Here is a 24,317-nt window from a genome sequence, read left to right as displayed (position 1 = left end):
ATGAATAATAATAATAATAATAATAAAATAAAACAATAATAAATTCTTCAGAATTTTTTTAGTCTCTATGGTAAAAAAATAGTACATTTGAAAATTCCTGGATATCAACAACAGCCAAAATATATTCAAATTAATTTAATAAGGTCAGCTTCTGGTGCTTCACACCTTTTTATTGCTCATTTTTATTTCAGAAATAAGGTCCAAGATTTAGAATAAAGTTACCTGTAAAATGTTTTCTCTGTTTAAAAACAATAAAGTAGTGAAAGAAGACTTCTCTTACATCAGATTATAGTCCCACTGAAGCAACAGCCGACAGAGGATTCCGTTTGGTCTTTTTCGATGGATTATTTTCATTACTTATGATGGCATAGTAGTCAAAATAGGACAAATAAGCTCATGTATGGGACAAATTTTGGACCTTTGTCAGTGAGGGTGGGTCTTTCGAACCCCCCCTGGCTAAAGGTCTGAAAAGTTAGAACATGTTTTATGCTTATAGTAAACATGTTTTTATTAGAATTGTGGCTGTAAAAGCGCACCTACAGGTGTTTCAGGCGCAGGGCAGACTTTCTCCAGGTCATAATTCAATTTATTTATAGGAATTTTGTCTAAAAAATGATCATACCTGTCCAGTTTCATCTGGAATGCATTACAGATCACCTTCTGAAGTGGTTTGAGCGATTGGATATCTGATCAGAATAAAACGAATGAAGTGAGCAAACAGCCTCATAAACACAGACGTGACAGGATTAGCGCCTTTTGCTGTGAAGTGACATTTGACGGCTGAGGACTCCGCTTGCCATTAAAGCCTTCGTCGGATAGTTATTTTAAAAAAATAGTGTCAAAAATAGGGAAAGGGAGGTCATGTACTGGACAAGTCAATAAACATACAGGAAGTCCCGGCTAATGCGGCCAGTTAGCCTAGAACCTCATAGATAGGGACAGATTTTCATCTGTTAAGAAGTACGACTTTAGCCTTACCCTGTTTGGCCTTGCCTGTCTTTTTGAACATATGTACAATATTTTGCGATAATGATGCCGCTGCCTGCCTTTTCTGCCTCTCTAGATCTTTTCGACCTATAGCTTTACTCTGTATGGACAAAGAGCATAGTTCTAAGCTCTTTGGTATGGATGTCGCCTCAAAGATTCAAATATGACCACTCAGTGGGTTGTCACGTGACTCGCGGCTTTGAGGCTCTATGGGCCATAGTTATTTAAAATTACACTTTATTACAATATATATTAAATATAATTATATTAATTATATAATAATTTACCACTACTTTTCCACTACTAGCATGTCTTTGGTGACATTAAAGCATGTCTGTACAGTTGGGGGGTGAGCTGGGGGATGAATAACAGATATTGCTCTGTTAGTCGTAGCCTTAGTTTTAACCTTTTGTATTGCTTCAGCGTATGTAAGCTTTTCTTTTACCTTCACATTTTGGATTTGAATTGCTCTTTTATGCGCTTCACAGCCTTTGTAAGCAGCACTGTGCTCTCCTCCGCAATTGCAACATTTGATTTTTGCTCCACTTTCACATTTCCCATACTCATTGTTCCCTCCGCATTTAGCACAGCGATGTTTGCCCTTGCACGCTGCTGCAATATGACCAAAACACTGACATTTAAAGCATCTCGTTGGTGGAGGTACAAAAGGTTTAACTATGTAACTGACATATCCAATTCTAATTCTTTCGGGTAATTTATCTTCATCTAAAGTTAACAGCACAGACAAACTTGGTCCCTTAACTCCGTCGCGTGTATATGGTAAGCGTTTGACTTTGGTTACCCGCACACCTCTGACATTTACTCTGATTTGTTCCTCACTAATCTCTGTTGATACTCCTGATATGACTTGTGGCTTAACCTCCTTCCCAAGCAGTGATTTACATTTCATTAGTCCATGTTGCTGATCTTTATCTCTACATATTATCATTAAGTTTCCGTCTCTCAATGTTTTAACAAACAGTACGTCACCAACTAATTTATGAATAGCTTCACTAACCTTTAGTGGATTCAGTGTGCATGGGGATTGAAATCGCAGTATAACTTTTATTTTTTCCTTTCCCTTTTCCTCGTCAGATTCTCTCTGCTTTCTTTTCTTGCTTTTCCGATTTACCGTCTTCCATTCTTAATTATTTGAATTTCCCTCGCTATGGTTACCCCATCGATCTTCATCATCCAACTCGTCTACCTCAATGTCACTTCCTGCATTCACCTCACTTCCTGTCCCTCTCTGATCACACCTCAGTCCTCCCGGCTCAGTCATTTCGCCCTCCCCCTCGTCAATGAGGTATATGCATGCAAATGGGACTTTTAATTTGCCAGTAACCTGGGTTAATCGTTTCCGGTTAATTGTATGCCAATGCAAAATCGGCGCGTTTAAGGTCTGTTTTCTTTAAAAATCAGTGACCTCCACTGGCTTAGTGATATCCGATATAAAGTGAGTCTCAGATTGTACAAGAGCACTGCATTAAATTACATTTTCCCCGCCATGTCTTTATAGTATGAGCATTTATTTTACCTCAGTATATTCAATGGAGCTTCTGCGCTGGCCTGCCGATTCTGACGGGCGCGTGCAAGTAAATGGCTTTTTGGCTCGTTTTACACTTGAGCAACTAAATAAACGCCAAAGTCTGTTTAACTGGTTGTATGTGAATTACATTACAACATCGATGCTGTAAAAGGAACTGTATAAAATGGAAAAAAAAACTTACAATAACAGGTCACCGGCGGTTCCTTTGTTGGCTACAATATGGACTTCTCTATGTTTGTTAATTCATTAATCTATTGTGTTATTTAATTGATTTATTTTCATTTTACGGTATTTTTGAAATAATATGCTTTATAAAGTTATAATAAAATGCATGTTGTAAATACATATATGCAGATAATAGGTGTATTTTGCCTAATCATTTTTAAATATTAAAGCCAAGAGAAACTTATAAAATTAATGTGCTTATAACGTGCTTATACTGACACCTACTGGCACATGTCAAAAGATCACTGACATTAGTGGCATGTGTCACTGACATTAGTGGCATTTAGGCCTACTGACATTAATGGCATGTAGGTCTACATAATTTTTTAATTTATTTGTAGTGACACTTTAGATCTTCATTGGTACAATACATGTCACTGCATAGCATGTATTATTTTGAGGTATTTTATTTAATTTACTTTTAAAAATGTAAATACACATTGAACTGGTTAACACTTAAGCCTTCCTTTTTATTTTTACTTCAGATCTTAGGCATATAAAATGGTAAATATTATGTAATGATGATGAATAAAGTTATTGTTCACCAATAACGTAACTGAATTAACTTTTTATAAGTTTAGTTAGATATTAACAAAGACTAAATAACGCTTAAAGGGCACATAGGTTACCCCTTTTTTCATATTTAATATAAGTCGTTTGTGTCCCCAGAATGTGTCTGTAAAGTTTCAGCTCAAAACACACATCAGATTATTTATTATAGCTGTTTGAAGTGTCTATATTATAGCTGGAAAAAAAGGTTTTGCTGTTTTTTTTGTACTGGCCCTTTAAGGCTAGTCCTCCCCGCCCACCGTTCCCACGTGCCTGTCAGCAATCGCCGCCCTCGGCTGCCTCAGGAAGCAGATCTCACACAACGTGTGTGAGAAATACTACAGTAAGAACTTTAACAATCACTATTTGATGCATTTTTTTGTGGATTTGCAACAATGAGTCACACACAATGCCATTACAAAGTTCACGCACACACACAGCAAGGACACAAACACATAGCGCACACACACACACACACACACAGCTCAGACACGAAGACACACACACACAGAGAGAGAGAGAGAGAGAGAGAGAGAGAGAGAGAGAGAGAGAGAGAGCGTTAAGCTTTGCACTTGTTTTGCACGCATGTGACATGATACTGGTAATCTCCACTGCTGTATGGATATCTCTTATATTAATGTACGAAATAAACCTGATTTAACGTCCACAAACCGGGATTGAAGCGTCTTCCTTTATAATTGTTCTGACACAACAATTAAGTGCATCTGAAGTGAATCGCTGTAATTCATTACACACATGCTCTGTTTTAAAACATTTAAAACTTGTAAAACTCACTCTTGATCACATTTGAAGATGATTGATGATCCTAGCGAACTGAACACACCTTTTATTCCCGGCTGCTTTGCGCTCGTCCTGTCTTGATTGTATGATTATACACGTGACTACCGGTTGTTAAATTTGAAAAAAAAAAAGGACTGGGTGTGTTTATTTCACCCCAATATGACAGTTTATACATTATACTTACACACATTTCTGTCCAAACAGCTTGAAAAGTAAATTTTTAACCATAGGTGCCTTTTAACAGATGTGTTGCTCGTTGTTAATTCATGTAAACTAGTGCATTAACTAAGGGTAAATAATACAGCCTTATTGTAAAGTGTTACTTGAGAGACATAGAGAAGACCTTATATCTTATAAACAAACTCACAATGCAATAAATCAGATGTTTGACAGCATCGTAATGATTTGTTTATAAGCATCATTAAGCTGTGTTGATGTCACTGCAGCTACATGCTACTAATGTCATGCCACTAATGTCAGTACATGCCACTTATGTCAGTGCATGCCACTAATTTCAGTGCATGCCACTAATGTCAGTAGGCCTAAATGCCATGTCAATACATGCCACTATTGTCAGTACATGCCATTGATGTCAATACATGCCACTAATGTCAGAACATGCCACTAATGTCAGAACATGCCACTAATGTCAATACATGCCACTAATGTCAGTACATTCCACCAATGTCAGTAGGCCTAAATGCCACTAATGTCAGTGAGCATCTGTACGTCAGATGTCATGTAATCCTCACTTAATCCCTACCCCTAAAACTAAATCTAATTGTAAATTATTCCTAAAATCTGAGGGGATTAATGATGTAGAAGCACATAACCCTAAGTAAGCCTAAACTTAACATAAACTGTCAACTTGTTCCATTAAATCTGATTGGCTGATTGAAATGTTGTTCCAGGAACAGGTTCATGTCCCAATCATGGACGAAACTACATTATAAAATTGTATCTTCTTTTTTTGTTCAATAATCATGCTTACAAGCTAAGATAACATGTTTCGGTGGTTATCCAAACTGAACAGCATCACGGTAAAACATTCATTCATTCATTTTCTTTTCGGATTAATAATCAGGGGTCGCCACATCGGAATGAACCGCCCACAGTAAAACAAATATATGGAAACATGTTTAGCAGGACTTCACATTTATGCTATCGTGGCTTCTCCAAGTTTTCATAGAGTGGCAGGAATAGTGAGATCACTTTAAGGGATGTTCACCCAAAAATAACAAATGAATCACTGTTACTCTTCGGTTTTTCTTCTGTTGAACACACACACAAAACATTTTTTTTGAAAAATGTTTGAAACCTGCTACCATTGACTTCCATAGTCGGAAAAACTACTTGTATGGAAGTCAATGGTTACAGCATTTTCCTAAATAGCTTTTGTGTTCAGCAGAAGAAAAAAACTCAAACGGGTTGACAAGTGAATGAGTAAATGACAGACATTTCAGATTTGGGCGAACTATTATGTACACATTTTACATAAACATTTTAATAATGTAATAATAATAAGCCTTCGTGATCGTAAAAACAACAAAATTTCGCAATGTGGTGATAAGTTTCTTCTCCAGGCCTGCAGTTGGCGCTTCAAGTGGTTTGAATGACGCCCGAGCGCCGCTTAGAAGTAAGAGAAGAAGACGTGCCGTAAATGGCTGCCTCCATGTCATGAATGTGAGACCGACAAAGATTAACGTTTTATTTGCCTCCCTAAATTACTGACGACGTAAACGTGCCAAATATCGCAAAGGTAAGATTACTTTATAGTTAAATTTTTTTATAATTTGCAGGGTAAGTAATAATTTGGTTCGAAACCGATCGTTTTGAAATCGCTTTCCTCTCAGTTTATTAATGTCATCATAAATTGGTGAATGCAGGATCAAACAGCTTCTTTTACATTAACAGCACATTTACTGTAAAATTCGGTTATTTTAGTCACGTGATATTATGAGTGATCTGAGATTTGTGATATATTTGGTATTTTATGGTCTGTGTCGTCTCACGAAGCAAATGATGGACATGTTTAAACTTTTAATAGATTATAGTTTTACGTAATAAGAGACGAGTGTGACCTTAACCCTGCTAATACACAAATTACGATTTGTTCTTATTTATTGTGAATTCCCTAACAATAACAATTGGACTATAACTAAATCGGTTGATGACTGTACAAGTAAGTTTAAAAAAAGTTTGTTTTGACATATTATATATGTGTGTGTACTGTTTATTAGTATATATTAGTACACAAATGGGATATATATATATATATATATATATATATATATATATATATATATATATATATATATATATATATATATATATATATATATATATATATATATGGATGCATATATTTGAGAAAATGTTTATTTATATTTAGATATAAAATATATATGTATATCATATATATCTAAAAAAGTATATATATATATGATTTTTTTTCATTCATTTTCTTTTCATTAGTCCCTTTAATTAATAAACATAAAAGGTACACACATTATGCCAAAGCAAACTTTTATTTTGCATGCGATTAATCAAAATTAATCTTTGCCTGGAACTAATTATAAGGCAAGTTTGTTGTATATCTGTTTTACTTTAATGTTACTGCATTAACATTTTACTCACATTTTACTGAATGTTTAAGAATCTACCAACTGGAATGTTTATTAAGAATCATGAGATTTGGAATAAAATGTAATTAGTTTAATATAGGGAATAGGGCTGAACAATATATCGTTTTAGCATCGATATCGCAATGTGCGCATCTGCAATAGTCACATCGCAGTAGGGCTGTGCTATTTGGGGAAAATATCTAATTGTGTTTTTTTTTTTTTTTTGACATCGTTTTGACTTGCGATTTAATTTTGTAGTCAAGCTTCAGTTCAATAATCTGTATTGTAGCTTCTTACTGCTAAAATGCAGTGTTAGTTAAAAAACGAATCTAAAAAGATATTAATTACTTAAACGTTTATTCAAATTTATTTTTAAATATTCAGAAATGAAACACATTTTTCTCTAAAGCAAACAGTAAACACAAATAAAATGACCTTACCTTTCTGTAAACATGTTGAAAACAACTCAAATTATGGAGTGTAGCTTATTATAAAAACAAAAAAAAAATAATAATTCTAAAAATACAGAACACTCAGCAAACTAACATGGTTGAAACAACTCTAAAATTTTACTTTGCTGTTGCTTGCTACTACATTGAGTGTCACTGACAACACTTTTAGTTGACTTTTTAGCAAGACACTCCTCATATAGCTGCCTGTGGTGCTTTTTTAGGTGCTGGTTGCTGTACTTCCTTGTGCTGTGGCAACAATTCTACAGTTCTTAAAAATTACCTGGTTTTGTTTGCTGTCCGTGACTTTGAAACCAAAATATTCCCACATTACTGATGTTCTGTTTTTCTTTGATGTTAATTTGTCTATTAATGCTTCTGAAGCAGCAAGTGCCATTATTCCACTCATCTGCTTTTTCCTGTTTGGTTGTTTTTTTTTTTTTTAAAGATTTATTGTGGGCGTCCTGCATAGTTCGGTTACGCAATTCTGATTGGGCAGAACAAAAGTGTGCTCACTCAATTGGCTAGAAAGACTATCACACACAGCCGGCAGTCACGCATTCGTTCTGGGCGGGAGAAATGAAATAATACATATGAGCGATTCCACGCAAATGTTAACCTTGCCATGAAAAAAATTTAAGTTTTCACCAAAATAGCAAAACAATTTCTGCGTTTTTGTGTAGGCTTATATTTTACAGTGCTTTAAAAATACTCAAAAATGTCTCTGTCAGTGTTTTACCAAAGTCACACTAGTGGCATTTTCGCATCCGTCACATCCTTAACAGAAAGATGTCACATCCATAATGAAGCTTTTTCCTCATAAATGCAAAAATGAAAAAGCAAATAAAATCAATCATGATTATTCTATAGAGATCTAACTCTAATCCTTTTGATTAGCATCGTTTCTTTTGGGTTGTGCAGTTTAATTCACAGAATTTCTACAAAGTATGTTAAATACTGTAAACTTGAAGACTTGTTTTGTCACATTCATTCAAAAATATTAAAAAAGTTTACAGATTTTTTTTTTTTGTGCTCCCACAACTCTGTGGCTAGTTGTTTTGAAAAATATAAAGAGATGTTTCAATATGATGTTAGCATATACTTCCTCTTTCAATTTATGTTTTGAGATTTTACTGCAAATGTCATATCCATAACGCTGGAAATGCTCATATATATTTCATATCGCAGCCTGTTGCGATTGCGATTCGATTTCAATTAATTGTACAGTCCTACATCGCAGGATATGAAATGTTGAGTTTGTGTTGGGATTATGTTTGATAAAGAGCCATAATTTTATTTAGTTTAACCATAGTGAGTTTATCATCCGCCTATGTTTTTAAGGCCTATGATTGTGCATTCACAGGAACACAAAATTGTACCATTTGTAGCTATAAGCACTGTATATTTAACTTTTTATCTTTGCTCTTTTGTATTTATCTATGCCTTAAAATCGTTTATTATATTTTAAGCACGATTCACATCCAAAATATTCTGAAATCAGTCTAAATAAATTTTTATTTTTTTTTAAATGGAGCTGTTCAAGCTTTCTCAGGGTTTTAGAGTTCGCCCTAATTTCTCAACGGTGTGACACCGGTGCGACCTGCAAAAAAAAAAAAAAAAAGTCATTGTGACTGGTTATATGGATTGTGCTGATGGGTTGTCACCTAAACAAAAAGTGCACCAGTGCAAAAACTAGTTTAGAAAAGTCAGTCTAGAGCCCTGTATCTGGTGAAATTGTATTCATATCGCAATATGTATTGCAGAAAAACTAAATATTACAATGTCATATTTTTCCAATATTGTGCAGCCCTAATCCAGAAGCTTCACTACAAATGAGGATTTAGTTGCAAAATGTATTTTGCTATAACTAAACAAGTAAAAAAATGTTGACATGAGAAATGCAGTGTTAAGCAGGTGATACTTACCATTCATCCTAATAGTACTGAATGAATATCACTTTTTGATCTTTTCACATCATTATTTGAAGCATTGTCCAAGAAATAGTAATAATACAGGCTACTTATGTAACTTTTATTGAGATTTGATGTGGTGTCAGGTATTGAGGTAAAGTTGGTTTTATAATTGCACATTTGTTTAGTGACAACTTGTGACACGCTCCCTATATTGTTTATCATGGTAATTTGAATATTTTGTCTGAAATCATATGTAAGTGTGCCTTGAAAACAACATTAGCACTATTTAATTTGACTGTGAACAATGTCGTACTTTGATAGTCATTGGCTGCTAATATGATTTCGCTTTGTATCATTTGCAAAGAAAACTTTTCCGAAATTATATTGTAAAGGTAATAGTCTGAATGTGTGAATATAAAACCAACTTGGGGAACATCTCAGTTCAGTTCATCTGATAACAGGATCAGTTTTTTTAAGTAGCTTAATTATAGACCATTTCAATGTGGTCATGTGATTGGCCTATAAACATTTCCTGCTTGTTATTAAACTATTTAATAACTGTAATGAGGCAATTCATTTCAACTTAATGTTAAAACAGCTATCATAACATTATTTATCAATATGTGGCTCTTTTTGGATTCTCGGAAGCTATAGACATTAAAAATGTAAAACAGGAAATACGATGGGACCATTGTTTTTGTTCACATCCCTCAAAATGGTCTATAAAGCAACTTTAAAAGCAATTCTATTAAAGACAACAGTTCAATAATATTGTCTAAAAATAATTGACTTAAAAAGGCTACTTCATCAAAAAAAAAAAAAAAATTCTGTCATCATTAACTCACTCTTCACGTGTCACAAACCTGTTTGAATTTCTAATTTCGTTGGACACAAAAAGAGATATTTTGAAAAATGTTGGAAACCGGTAACCATTGACTTTCATAGTATTTGTTTTCCCTGTTATGAAGGTCAATGATTACCTGTTTTCAACTTTTTTCTTAAAATCATCTTTTGTGTTCAAAAGAATTACGAAAGAAACTCATAAACGTTCATAACCACTCGAGTGTGAGTAAATAGTACCACAGTGTCGAACAGAGTCCAAAATTTCAATATCGTTTGGCAAAATTCACTCAGTGCACTTGTAACAAATATCCAACAACTAACTGTTGTTTTTAGCCTTTTGCAGTACAGACCTGCGACAGACTGATTGCAGTTTGGCATCAGCCGTCACTTTCATCCAAATGAAGGACGGCAAGGAGAACTCCAACGCCACCTTTGGAAGCTTCACCACAAATCTGGACCACACCAAGCCATGCTGGTACTGGGACAAAAAGGATCTGGCCCATACGCCGTCCCAGTCAGACAGCCTTGACCCAGCCACAGAAGCTCGGTACAGACGAGAGGGAGCCAGGTTCATCTTTGATGTCGGAACACGTTTGGGACTGTATCCTTCAATGCTGCTATTTGTAGACTTAACTTAAGATATTGTGTGTTTTTATTATTTATTTACTGATTTAGGCTATATAGTTTGAAGATTTTGTCCTTAATCACGTTTTTTAAGACATTATGACACCCTGGCGACTGGAATAACATACTTTCATCGGTTTTACATGTTTCATTCTTTCAAACAGTTCCCCAGATATGTAAGTAGTAGCTGATGTTGAAGGTTTGGTTTACATTTACATCACTGTTTACATTTTAAAGCAATTGCTTGCCCTCCACTTGTTTAAGATTTTCTCTCCTCTGTAAAACGCAAATAGAGATATTTGGAATAACTTTAAAAAAAACAATAACATTGACTTCCATAGTATTTCTTTTGGCTCAAAATTCTTTTGAGAATTTTAAGATTTATTTTTGTTCTGATATGGCAATTATTAACCATAACAGTGTTTTACTACTCTGCTGCTGTTCATTTAACTTTTTTTAGTTTCATAACAATAATTATGTTGGCTTGAGAAAGCCAACATACTGTTATCTTACTTAAACATATTATTATTATTCCACAAACAAATCGCTTTTTTTCCTAGGCTGTTCATGCTATGAAGCCCAAATTTGGCCTAAAGGTGCCTTCTGCATGCAAGATTGTTGTTGTATCTCCTCATGCCGATACGATTTACAGTTTTTGATTAAAAAAAAATGTATATGACGTTTCCGCAAAGTAATAAACGCATCTCCTCTTAGGCCGTTCATGCTATAAAGCCCAAATTTTGCCAAACGGTGCCTTCTATATGCAAGATTGTTGCTATAACTCTTCATCCCAATAAGATTTATAGTTTTTGATTAAAAAATTGTAAATATGGCATTTTCTAAATTTTTTAATTAGCATTTTAAAATAATTATACAATCCCCAAATTTTGCCAAAGATGTGTTTAACATAGCAGATTATTACTATATTTAGTTGGAGTAATCATAAATAACAGTTTTTCCTATAAATAATTTTTTTCATATTAAATTTGCCTGCTGGAGAGTGATATAATGTGTGACAGTGTCCAAGAGAGGGCAGTACAGGACCACAAATGAGAGTGATATAAAGTGGGAGAGTGTCCAAGAGAGGGCAGTACAGGACCACACGAGACTGATACAAAGTAGGAGAGTATCCAACACTCAGAAATAAAGACACACGAGCTGTCACTGGCAAGTTTTATAAACCACTAAGGGCTGATCTTACTGTTCACTAACGTCATGGACTGTTACACTGAACAGCGTGTCATAATGTTGTGTTGATATTATGTTATTCTCGATGTAATAACCTAATCAATGCATGTGAAAGCAATAATTAAATCTAAAATTGATGCTTACATGGAGAAGTTCAGTAAAATGTTTACTTCATCATACAGATCGTCTTTTATGATTTCTAGAGAGATAGTTTTCATCAGATACAGATTTCATCGAGACTCGCGCATCAATTAAATAACTTTGTTGAAATAAAACACACACACCATGACTTTTCCTAAATCTATATATTTTTTCAAACAAATGCATGCACTTTAAACACTTCACAGTGTTTGAAAAGCGCAATAGACAGTAAATCTCTCATGTTTTTAGAGGCACAGATCGCATTTGACTGGTTTATTACGGCAAAATGCCATCCTAAATGTGTTAACCGAAGCGGATCAAACGCGATCTCTGGAGGAGAAATATTTTCTTTCTCGATCGCGTTTCAACTCCGGTTAATCTTATACAGGCATAGCGTAAAATATTCAGTTATTTTATCGTTCAAATGATCTGAAAGCAGAGAATCAAACAACTTCTGTGTTTCCTGCCAACTGCCTTTGAGTCCCAGCGCATGCAGTCAGGCTGGCGTTCTCAAGCCAATATCAAAGTTCATCAACGAACTTTAGGTTCTAGTATATTTTATTGTCTTTGTTACATGGGTTATAGATTAAATTACATTTTTTGACAAGATGGTTTTTTGGTTAGTGCCGTATTATTCTGTTTCTCCTTCTAAACATCAATTACTAAAATGTAGAGAAAATTAGAATGTTTGATTAATTTGTGCGAGAATCAATTATTTTGTGTGTTGCTTTTCTATGAAACTTCTAAGAGCTTATTAAGTACTATGTAATATTTTATTTGTAATCACTTAATAGTTCATTCAAAAATTGTCATTATTGCACTTCACTTGTTTCAAATCTGAGTTTCTTTCTTCTGTTTAACACTAAAGAAGATAAAACCGGAAACCGGTAATCATTGTCAGTGGTTACAGGTTTCTAAAAATCTTCAAAATATCTTACTTTGGGTTCAACAGAAGAAAGAACCACATGTGGGTGAGTATTTAGTATAATATTAGAGTAAGTTATCATTTTTGTGTGCGTTACCCCTTTAAAAAGGCACTGCATTAAATTTCCACATCAATTTTTAATAAATTGTGTGTTAAATAAATACAGATCTATTCTGGCAAAGCATTTTTGTCATTCCACTGTTAAAAATACACAAATACTCTTTTTGTACAAACTAGTTTCAAAAATAGCAAACTAGAATTTCCTCCCTCACCTTTATCTCTGCAGGTTACCGGGGCTTGTTGTCTTTTTCTGGCTGGTAAAGTGGAAGAAACCCCCAAGAAGTGCAAAGACATCATTAAAACTGCTCGCAGTCTGCTCAACGATGTGCAGTTTGCACAGTTTGGAGATGACCCAAAGGTTTGTGACATTCAACATATTCACATTCTTTTTAAGTTTATTAATTTTTCTTTTTAAAATTTTTAATTTTGGCTGTATTGAAGATAATGGATTTTGTGGAATGTCATCACAGGAGGAGGTCATGGTGTTGGAGAGAATTTTACTCCAGACAATCAAGTTTGATTTACAAGTTGAACACCCCTACCAGTTTCTGCTGCGCTACGCTAAACAGCTGAAAGGTATTATTAAAAATACAATTTATTTAGGTTGTACTTTATTTATATATTTCATATATATGGATTCAAGACCTGGAAAGTACAAACACAGGTCATTAAAAGTACTTGAATTAAGTTAGGTAAATTTGTTCATGTTTATTTCAACAATTGTACTCAATTGTCAAAAACAGAATGAAAAAACTTAGAAATTCTTAATTAAAAAATCTAAAATTTAAATCTTGTACAGTACCAATGACAAATAATGGAGATTTGATCAATATTTCAGAAACCACATTCGAATATCACCAGTATTGAATTCAACAAAGTTTATTAAATTTTTTTGAACATGACTTTTTAAAACTATTTTTTAAAAATGACTAACAAACGAAAATGAAATGGTGTATTAAAAAGTTCTTGAATCTGCTGTTGGAATGTGGGAACCCTGTACTAGGTTTGAGTTTAAAACATGATGAAAATTTGGAAAAAAATTCTACTTGGTTTGACACTCTGATGGTCTGTTCTGTAGGTGACAAGAACAAAGTTCAGAAGCTTGTACAGATGGCGTGGACATTTGTCAATGACAGGTAGGATTCATTTTTACATTTTTTTATCATAAAATATATGTTATCATAAACCATAAGGCATCAATATCTGTGTTATTGTAGTTAGCTAGAACTATAACCATAAATAACAACTTTTACCCAAAATGACAATTCTGTCTTCATTTACCCACCCTTCAATTGTTTCTTTTCTCTGTGGAGCGCAAAAGAAGATATTTTGAAAAATGTTGAAAACTTGTAACATGGACTTCCATAGAATTTGTTTTTCCTACTATATGGAAGTCAGTGGTTACAGCTTTCTTTAAAATAACATCAGTTATGAAACAACAACATTTTGAAACACTGATGATGTAACAAAGCCTCGTTTACTGAAATCACTTGACCATCAATTTGAAACGATTCATAAAGGTTTCAAGGCTTCATGAAGCAGTGTTTGGAAAGCTGCCGTCACTACCACAGTGTTGATTTTGTTTGTGTGTATTTTCAGCCTCTGCACAATGCTGTCGCTTCAGTGGGAGCCAGAGATCATAGCAGTAGCGGTGATGTACCTTGCTGGCCGTCTTTGCAAGTTTGACATTCAGGAGTGGACTTCTAAGCAGTCGTCTCGCCGCTGGTGGGAGCAGTTTGTACAGGACGTCCCAGTGGAGTTACTGGAAGGTAAGACACTGCATGAATATGTTTGACACAGGATGCATTTTTATAAGGCTACACAATATATAGTTTCAGACATCATCATGCGCATATAATAAGATACAATACCATACAGTAGCATAAAATACATAGCTTTAAAATGTACCATATACAGTAATTGGGCATTTATCAGTGTAAGATTCTGACGGTATGATAACCTTGGATAAAAATTTCACGGTATTGTGATTACTGTTCTAAAATATGTGCTTTTTAAATGTCTGGGAAAAAACAACAACTTTTTTCACCATGACTTTTCCAAACCATGGTAAAACTTGAAACCAGTTAACATCCCATGCCTAACAGTAATTTTAAAGGGCCACGAAACCCCCTGTTTTAGCAGGGTGTTTTCACACCTGTAGTTTGGAAAAAGTCAGGAAAGAGGGTGTGTCTAGCTCTGTTTAGGTGGGAGTGTCAGGAGAGGGAAAGAGAGAAGGTTTTGCATAAAAATGGGAGTTGCCGTTTGGGCACGCGCTGACAGAGGCAAAACAAACACACAGATGCAGGGGAGAAAAACAGTGACTATGTTTACATGGATAATAGTAATCGAATTATTTGCCAAATCCTTATTTTTATTGACTTTAACTGCAGTTTGGCACTTTCACTTTCATTCAGGAACATTTTGTGCTTGCCCCCTGTGAGAAACAATATATTGAATACGAGGAACTGCTGGAAGACTGAAGTTTTAATGGAATGTTTGATACCGCACACCATATAAGAGAAAAAAGCCTCCGCATTTCTCTGTAACTTAGATGCACTCGGTAGGTAGTGTCAGAAAGCCATGTGCGTATAGACTATCCAGTCACAAAATGCGGAAAAATTCTACACGACGGTATTAGTTTGATTGCGATGTTTACATGTTTACACTCGGAGAGCAACATCTACAGCGGATCTTTCAGTCCATAATGTAGTGATATTAACGTACTGTAAACTGAGTTACTAAATCATTTTGACTAAAGTATGTCTTTAGAAACTGAAAGAGTACTGCTGACGATAAAAACTAACTTTACCATCTGAATAAACATAAACAAAGAACATTGATCGCTTACTTACCGAATCTGTAGAGACAGGACAATCAACACCAACTGGATCAGCGTCTTTTATTAAAAGAAGATGAGCCGCAAATCAGGATTTCACCATTTCCAGATGCAAAAAGCTCTCTTGTAAAAATGATCCTTACAAATGTAATTCTGCTGCGTGTCGTGTGCATTGTAATTCACACATGAGTCTAACTGCGCTCTCATAGTGGGGAAATGAAAACAAAACCTTCGTTGCAGCACATTTAAAAACGCAACACTGACAACCCATGTCTCCAAACAATTCTTCTTCCACTTGTTTTGGCAGAACAATGCAAGGATCTAGTTGCCGTGACACAGCTTCAAAAATTTGTTTCAAACCGGAAGAAGGAATTGCTTGAAGTAACGCAAAAACAACTAATTTTAGCTTTTTTTGTGAAATATATGTGTCCTAAAAGTGTTTTTAGCAGCATGGGACACATATATGACTGTCAACAGCTCAAAAACATGTTTTGGTGTTTCATGACCCTTCAAACAGTTATAATCAAGACCACGTAACCTTTTCTCACCACTAATTATAAGAACTTATGCCATGACAAGTGTTGAGCTTCTGTTTACAGTAGCATGTTGGCATGACAAGGTTTTATTTACAAGGCAACATGGTGGAGGAGACTTAAAAAAAAAAAAAACATTCTGCAATGCCATTATTTTCCAATACTATTCAACAATAATTTCAAACATTCTACGTCTAAACTCAGAAGTTTGGTGAAATCTTAAGTATGATTTATTGTGACGTATTTCACTGCTTGGTATTTCATGGTATTGGTCTTGCGGTTCATAGATATCTGCCACCAGATACTGGATTTGTACTCTCAGGGTAAGCAGCCGATCCCCCAGCAGCCTCAGATGCAGGACAAAGAGAAACCGCCACCCCCTCCTGCTGCTCCACCCAGCCAATCAGGGGTGCAGAACCCACCCTCTCAACCTCCCTCCAAGAAAAACTCCCCCCAGGCCAGCCCTCCTGCCAAGATTAAACGCCAACATGTAAGTAAAGTGTTTACTGTGGGCTATGATACCCAGTTAAACCAAAAATTATTTAGACGCCAGCAACATTTCTCACATCATCACAGTATATTTACTATAGTTTAGAATCATTTTTAAGTGTTGTTGTTTTCAATGAAATTGTCAGATAATTTTGAAAGAAAGGAGCTATTTGTAATGGATTACAATCTGCCAAAAATGTTAGTGTGACAGCGTTGAAATAACTGTTGGTACTTTTGTTGGGCTGCAATAAAATCCTGCAGTCACTGTTGTTAATCTGATCATAATCAAACCTGATCTATAATATTTTTTCAGACTCAATGCAGCCTCTTTTTTCACTTTTTGTTAGTTTTAAGTCTCCTGTGTGAATATTTTTTGGGTATAATGCGACAGTTATCTTCAATTTTGCTCCTGATAGTAAAAACATAAGCATGGCTAGGCATGGGCCGGTATAAGATTCTGACGGTATGATAACCTTGGATAAAAATATCATGGTATTATGATTGCTGCTCTAAATTATATTCTTCTTAAATGTCTGGGTAAAAAACAAAACCTTTTTCCCCCTTTTGAAAATTAATTTTTTGAAAAATGTATAATATTTTGGAGCAGTAAACATGTCAGGCTACATAATTCAAATGAATCATTGACTTCAATTCTCTTCATTAGTGTCAAAAACACTGATTTCTTTACAATTTAAAACGGTATCTTTGGATATCTTTTCTGCTGGAGATACTGTTGTCCTAAAAAACTAATAAAAATATTTTTTTACATACCTTAGGAACGGTATTAAAGAAAATTTTGGCGGTTTTAAAACCTTGACTTTTACAAACCATGGTATACCTTGAAAACGGTTATCATCCCATGCCTAGTACCTGATGTCTGGATAATTTTTTCTTCGGCTGATTTGGGGAGCCAAATTCTCGGCAGTCACCTCCATGACACAAGCTCAAATTGTCGGTTTTTTATATTTGATACAAAAAAGTATTTTATTGAATTTAGTCTGTTTTATACCTAATTCAAACAATGAGGGTAATTTTGGCTCTTTTAGGTGGCATTCAGTTCAGCAATGCTCATAGCTTGTTGGCTAGATAAATATAAAGTTGCAACTCTTATACGCGTGCATTCTGCTAGGTTATGCCTTGGCCCACATATAATCTGCGCACGCAGAAATCCGCAAATTTCCAGATTTTTAGATTTTAATTGGGATATATGGGTAACAGTTCACAATAATGGTTCATTTGTTATCATAAGTTAAATACATGAATAAAACGATGAACAAACAGTTATTAATCTTGGTTAATGTTAATAACAGTGTTTGCTAATATATTTTTTGGATGAAATGATATGTCTTATAATTAGTTTGTTAACTAGCTTATTAATAAATAATAGAATATGTATATTAACTGACATAAACCAAAGTAATAAATACTGTAGTATTGCTGGTTTATGTTAGTTAATGCATAAACTAATGTTAAGAAATTATTTAATTTAATTTTATTTAATTAATGTTTTTTCTCTTTTTTTTTTTTTGCCAATATCTCATTAATTGCATGCTTGAATAAATATAATCATAAATAGGTTAATAATTTAAGTAAAGTCATCTTTGTTGTTATTTTTACAGCCACTGATTCCTATTATTTTTATTTTCTACAATGAATTGGAGAAACAAAAAAACAATATTATAATTTGATGATAATATAGCGGATCAAAATGTTAAAATGCAAATGTATACCTATAGTATTATGTTTTATTTGAGTGGTAATGAAGTAAATGTGATCAGATTCAGATTTCAGCTAAATAAAACCTTAAGTTTCAGTTTGTTTATCAATTTTTTTTTGCGTCACTGTTAAAAACAAAGTAACAAGCAAACTGCTTCTTTGAGAAGAAAATGAAAGAATTGGTTACGTAGCTTCAGTATGCGTTAGGTATCGTAAAACTCATATCTTTTTTTGTGTTGTTTTGTAGGTCTCTCCTAAAGATGAACCTAAAGCTCCAGCAGGTAAATAATTTTGCTTGCAAAGGACATTTTATTGTTTCATAAGAACGAATGTCTATTTGTGAGATTATGAATTTTCTATTGTATTAAGTGTAAATTACTCTCTGTCATTGTTTCAGAACAAGTTGGCTCTAAGATACCACGTCTGGAGAGTCCCATGCCACCTCTTCCTGTTTCTCAACCCCCTGGTGAGACTTTCTTTGTTTTAAAATAAGCAGCACAATAAATCTTTGCTGACATCACTACTCATCATACAAAATATTGCTTCAAAAATAAAGGATAAGAAAAAATAACTTAAAAAATGTACATTTATTTAGCAAGTTATCAACACAACATTTCTCATTTTTAAGTAGAACTAAAGTAACAAAACAAAAAAGTAAAACTTTTAAAAAATGACCAAATGACTAACATTTAAAATGGCGTACAGGAAATGTACATGATTTAAAATTAGATAGAATCTAACTTTAGATATAAACGTTATAGTCATGACTTTGAATATTATAACAGTACATTATGCATGTATATTAGTACCATTTTTTTTCGCCTGCACATCCCCATTAAAAATGTACAAAAATAGATTATTTCAAAGTAGTGTTTTTATCAACATGTCAAAATATGATGTTTGCCTTAACTAGTGTTATACGATGAAAACGCGTCCTCGCAGGTATTAGATTAATTCATTATTTTTTCACAGGAGGCCTATGCATATCATATTAGTCTTAATTGCAAGACACTCCATTTGATAAAACCCCCTCTCATTCAAGTCTGCTTCTAATTGTTAGTATAAGGTAAGATTTTTTATGTTGCCTTGAGTCTAATATTGGCATAATTAGTTTTAAAAAGATCTTCATCTCATATTGGCTTCCCAAATAAGTGGTGGGAGGAACAAAGATTTGAAATGTCTTCACAAATTGATTCACTTTTTCGAAGCATTCAAAACACCATTTGTTAGGGACACCTGGTGGTCAAAACTATTTAAATTATGCAACAAAAATGCTGGCAAAACCTTCTTTTATATTGCTTTTCAAACTTAATGTGAACTTAAAATTAAAAGTAAAACCTATAAATGCACTTAGCTCATCTAATATCATTAAACATTAAGTGTCTGCATAAAAGTTTTGGAAACGTCATGGAAAACAGATATCTGTATACTTGAATATAGGTGATTTACCTCTTTTCTGTCCTTGGCCGATCACATACTGCCACATACTGTAATTAGTGCGTTGTAAGCATTATCTAAATCAAATTTACATATATATAAATATAAATTGAAACTGAATAGATTGTTGGGTGTTTTACGATATGCTATAATAAATTTAAACATGCATTGTTTTTCTATTACCATGCATATGTAGACATTTCATGAAACATTAGGTCATGAAAATTTACTTGAAAGTCTTGGAAAAGTCATGGAATTTTAATAGTAAAAATGTGTATGAACCCTGAATGTAAAACCTTTTTTGTTAAATTAAATATTACTTTTATAGTGCTTCTCACAATAACTATTGTTCCAAAGCAGTTTCACAAAATGTGCACGTCATTACATTACAATCAAAATCATTAGTTATGTTTATGTTACCATAAATGTATTAGTTACTAATCACTTCATTAGTTATAAAAAACTGTAACTTATAAAGTTACACATTATATAGGTGATGTCTATGTGTAGATGTTCAATGAAGTGTATTTGCTAGGGGTGTAATGGATCACAGTTGATCCGTAATTCATACAGATCACAACCCATGGTTCGGAACACACGTGGCCCGCGGATGAATTCCTTCCTTTTTTACTGGTAGATTAATCCTAAATTTGTAACAATCGCAGAGACACGTCATACAAATCATATGTATGAAAGCATTTTAACTATCCTGTAAAATATAATGATGACAGAAGTTGTGGTAGTTTATTAGGGGTGTGGTGGTTTTCTTAGATTATTAAAGGTGTTTTCTGTCATTACTTGTTTAGCCTGCATGAATGCAATCAGTTTAAGCTGCATGATTAAACATTAAAAGATCAGGATCTCAACACCCACGCAATATTAATTACAAAGGATGGTGATTTACATGTTTATTAATCCTTCGAATCACTGCATTTAAGTCTGAAAATGCAAAAATCAAGATAGAGATGGAGTATTTAAAAAGTCAAATAACACAGAAGTTCTGCGATAACAGTTTATAGATTAGATAAAACCACTGATGTTTATGGTAAAGAGTACAATCACCATCATATGCATGTAACTTGACGCTCAAACTGAAAGTTGTAGGCAGCAATTACATTCTTTAATCAATAGGTGGCGACAACCTGCCATCAAAAATACACAATTTAATAATTCTTCAAAAACGACCCATCTAGCAATAAAACATGAAGTTTAATGAGTGAATATCTGAATCATTTTTTGAAAATGAGACTAGAAATAAATATGGCTTGTACAAATTATAATGTTAGATTTCTACATTTAGCGTATTCAGCAGTAGTAGTAGTAACAGTGTTTATTTTTATTCAGCTGACTATTTCTTCATTTTATCTGTAAATAAATTACAGGTTCTAGGTTCTGTTTGTTAAAACCAAAAGTGTCTTGCAGTGCTGTTTTTGTAATAAACGAAATGCAAATTACATTTGTCTCCTCCCCTTTTTGGCTGATCCAAAAAAGGGTCTGTCCATGACTGAAACATAATGTGATCTGAACCGTGAAATTTGTGATCTGTTACACCACTAGTTATTTGTGTATTAAATGTATGTGTTATATGGGTGTTTTTGCAAAACACACATTTCTTTGGACCCTATTCACATTTACGGATTTACCAGTAGCTCATAGTTGGGTAAACTTAGAGCACAGTGAATGAGAGAGTTACAGTCCTTTTTGCTTAAATGATAAAAGAACAACTCAGCAATGGTGTTATCAGGACTTTCAGAAAGAGAAAAAAATTGTGTGAGACTCATAACAGTAGGCAGGAGAGAATAACGTTAAATTTACTGTAATGTATATAGACGCTGCATTACAATTAAACAGGTGATGATTTGTCTTTATAATTTGATGCAAAGATGAAATAATACATACATAAATACATTTAAATGTTCCCACATTTATTTAAAAATTAAAATGAGAAAAAACTTTCAAAGATTTAAGATGCTGATGACCATTAAACACGTCATAACAATCTTGTGAAAAGGGTCCAAAGGCATATTTTTGGTTTGTGCAGTTTAAAGTGTAATGAATGCTAATGATCGAAAAATAACTTTGACATCTGTCTACACAGAACGCAAGACTCAATCTGCCATCCCAGCACCTCCTGCTGAAGCCGAACCAGCCACGTCATCAGAACTGGACCCAGCACAAGGACCTGCTCCTCCTCTGCCTCACGGAGCCCCTCCCCCTCTACCGCACCGCCCACCGCCCCCTCCACCCTCCAGCTACATCATGGGCATGTCCACATCTAGTTCCTACATGTCGGGGGAGGGGTTTCAGAGTCTGCAGTCTATGATGAAGACCGAAGGGCCCTCCTATGCACCCATGCCCCCTTCATACGGGATAACGTATCACCCACACGTCTATGGGCATGCAAACCCTCCACCTCCAGGTCCTCCGCCTCCTGCCAATTACCCTCCTCCCAATCTACCCCCGCCCACCCCAGCTTACCCTCCTCCAGGCTACAACCCCAGCTATCCACCTCCACCCCCGCGCATGCCACCAGGGCACAACGTGCCCCCACCGGGAATGGGTTTACCGCCTGCTGGGTACCCTCCTCCTCCTGTCCCGCCTGGCCAGCCTCAGCTGCCGCCCCACGCCATCACAGGAATGAACAGAGGGGCATGGATGAGATGAGATGAGATGAGAAGATAAGACACGTGCCTGTGTACTATACACGAAGAGTTCACATCCAAAACCGACTGATATGTTCTAAAATTAGCATTTTTTTCTCATCCTCCTGTCTGTTGGTTCAATTATTTCACTTTCATGGTAATCAAGAGTTTCCTTTTATTGTATTGAAAGTGAAATAAGTGAAGATAAACAGAGAAAGCTCAGAAAAATGATCATTTTAGATGCCAATTAGAGGTTTTAGCATCTGAACTCTACACCGTCAGGTTTCTATGTATTCTGATGCTAGTTTTACAGGAAGGTAGAGACATTTCTGCTTAAATTGGAGTGTCAGGAAGTCTATGAAATACAACAGGCTTCCACTTGGGTTCAGGGTTTTACCGATCTGTAGACTTCATCTCCACTGATCTGATTTAAAAGGATAATTCATCACTAAAATGAAAAATTGTCTTGTATATCTACTCATCCTCCTGCTGAAGGGACAGTTCATCCATGAATGTAACTTTTTTAACATAAGGGTTGATTAATTTAAATTTGTGGGTGAACTGTCCCTTTAAGTCTAACAATAGCACAGACAATGTGAATCAAATTTAAGATGTTTTCAGTTTTAAATGCTCTCACACTAGGATGTTTTTTTGGATTAGAGTGCACAAGTAGATGCATAAATAGATCTGACAGTAGGTAAAGATTCAGATTTTTTTGGTCGTTAGACTTGTAAGGCTTGCATAGTGACAGCATGTGCCGCTTTATTTACAATTATTGTCTGTGCATATAAAATTGTCACTATTTACTCTCTCGAGTGTTTCCAAACCCCTATGATTTTCTTTCTTCTGTTGAACACCAAATAATTTATTTAGATGATGTTAGAAATTGTGTACTTCCATAGTATTTATTTCTCTTACTTATGGAAGTCAGTGGTTACCCGGTTAAGTGAAGGGTGAGTAAATGACAGACCAGACATTTTCAGTTTTGGGTGAACCATCCCTTTAAATTCATTCGCATCACCACTTGCATTCCAAATACCTTTCTATGAATGAATTATGAATTCTTCATTGTACATATGGTTTATTCTGTATTATCTTATCTTTAGAGTGTGTTTGTTTTTTGTTCGTTTGTTATTTTCCCAGTCTTGTGTTCCTCTGGCTTACTTTTTAGTTAGTTTGTTTCAGACTTGTTATTATTATTTCCTTAGCAAGATTGGGAAAACGTCCCACAAATCTTCCTTAGCAGTATGTAATTCAGATGCATCTCTGGCATCTTTGACTGACCTGAGATCAGGTGCATTGATTGGGCATGTTGGTTTCATAGTTTCCCATATGTGCCTTAGTTTGGTTTATAGTTGATTGGTGAGCGACTCTCTGTGCTTAACTAGTTTGTGTTTAACTGTTGATTCTTTTAGGCTGATAATAAAAAAAATGTGCATTTGCTAAATTGTGTCGTGTGTTACTGTTGAGTTTTACCATTTTGGAATCCATTCAGCCGCTATCCAAGTCTGGCGGGAGCAGATTTAGCTTAGCTTAGCCTAGCATCATTGAATCAGATTTTACCATTAGCTTCTTGCTATGACTTTTAATTTTCTGTCAGTCTTAGTATGTGATGTCACCACAGAAGAGTCAAGTTTTAAATAAGAGACTAATTGAATTTCTAGTTGTTTTTACCAATTGTCCAATTCAATTCAATGATCTATCCTAAGCTAAGCTAAAAGTGCGATTGTCAGATTTGGAGATTGGCTGAATAGATTGAAAAATGGTAAAACTCCTTAAATTATAC

At 34.5% G+C, this 24,317-nt stretch overlaps 1 protein-coding gene across 2 annotated transcripts; it reads left to right on the top strand.

Moving 5' to 3' along the window:
• Positions 1 to 3,607: 3,607 nt before the first annotated feature.
• On the top strand, positions 3,608 to 24,113 carry ccnk (cyclin K). Of its 2 annotated transcripts, none has more exons than XM_056445291.1 (11): positions 3,608 to 3,653; positions 10,274 to 10,541; positions 10,659 to 10,740; positions 13,105 to 13,236; positions 13,349 to 13,454; positions 13,957 to 14,014; positions 14,478 to 14,647; positions 16,535 to 16,737; positions 18,700 to 18,733; positions 18,850 to 18,918; positions 21,988 to 24,113. In XM_056445291.1, the coding sequence occupies exons 2-11, from the start codon at positions 10,339 to 10,341 to the stop codon at positions 22,551 to 22,553; spliced, it is 1,623 nt and encodes a 540-aa protein (XP_056301266.1). In that variant the 5' UTR covers positions 3,608 to 3,653; positions 10,274 to 10,338; the 3' UTR covers positions 22,554 to 24,113. The 2 variants fall into 2 exon arrangements, with proteins under 2 accessions (XP_056301266.1, XP_056301265.1); XM_056445290.1 differs by lacking the exon at positions 3,608 to 3,653 and adding an exon at positions 5,761 to 5,870.
• The last annotated feature ends 204 nt before the right edge of the window (positions 24,114 to 24,317 follow it).

Source organism: Danio aesculapii, chromosome 20 (assembly GCF_903798145.1).
Source record: "Danio aesculapii chromosome 20, fDanAes4.1, whole genome shotgun sequence".
NCBI classification, from domain to species: domain Eukaryota; kingdom Metazoa; phylum Chordata; class Actinopteri; order Cypriniformes; family Danionidae; genus Danio; species Danio aesculapii.
The sequence above is the reverse complement of the archived record's forward strand: the minus strand, read 5'-3'. Positions and strand labels throughout refer to the sequence as shown.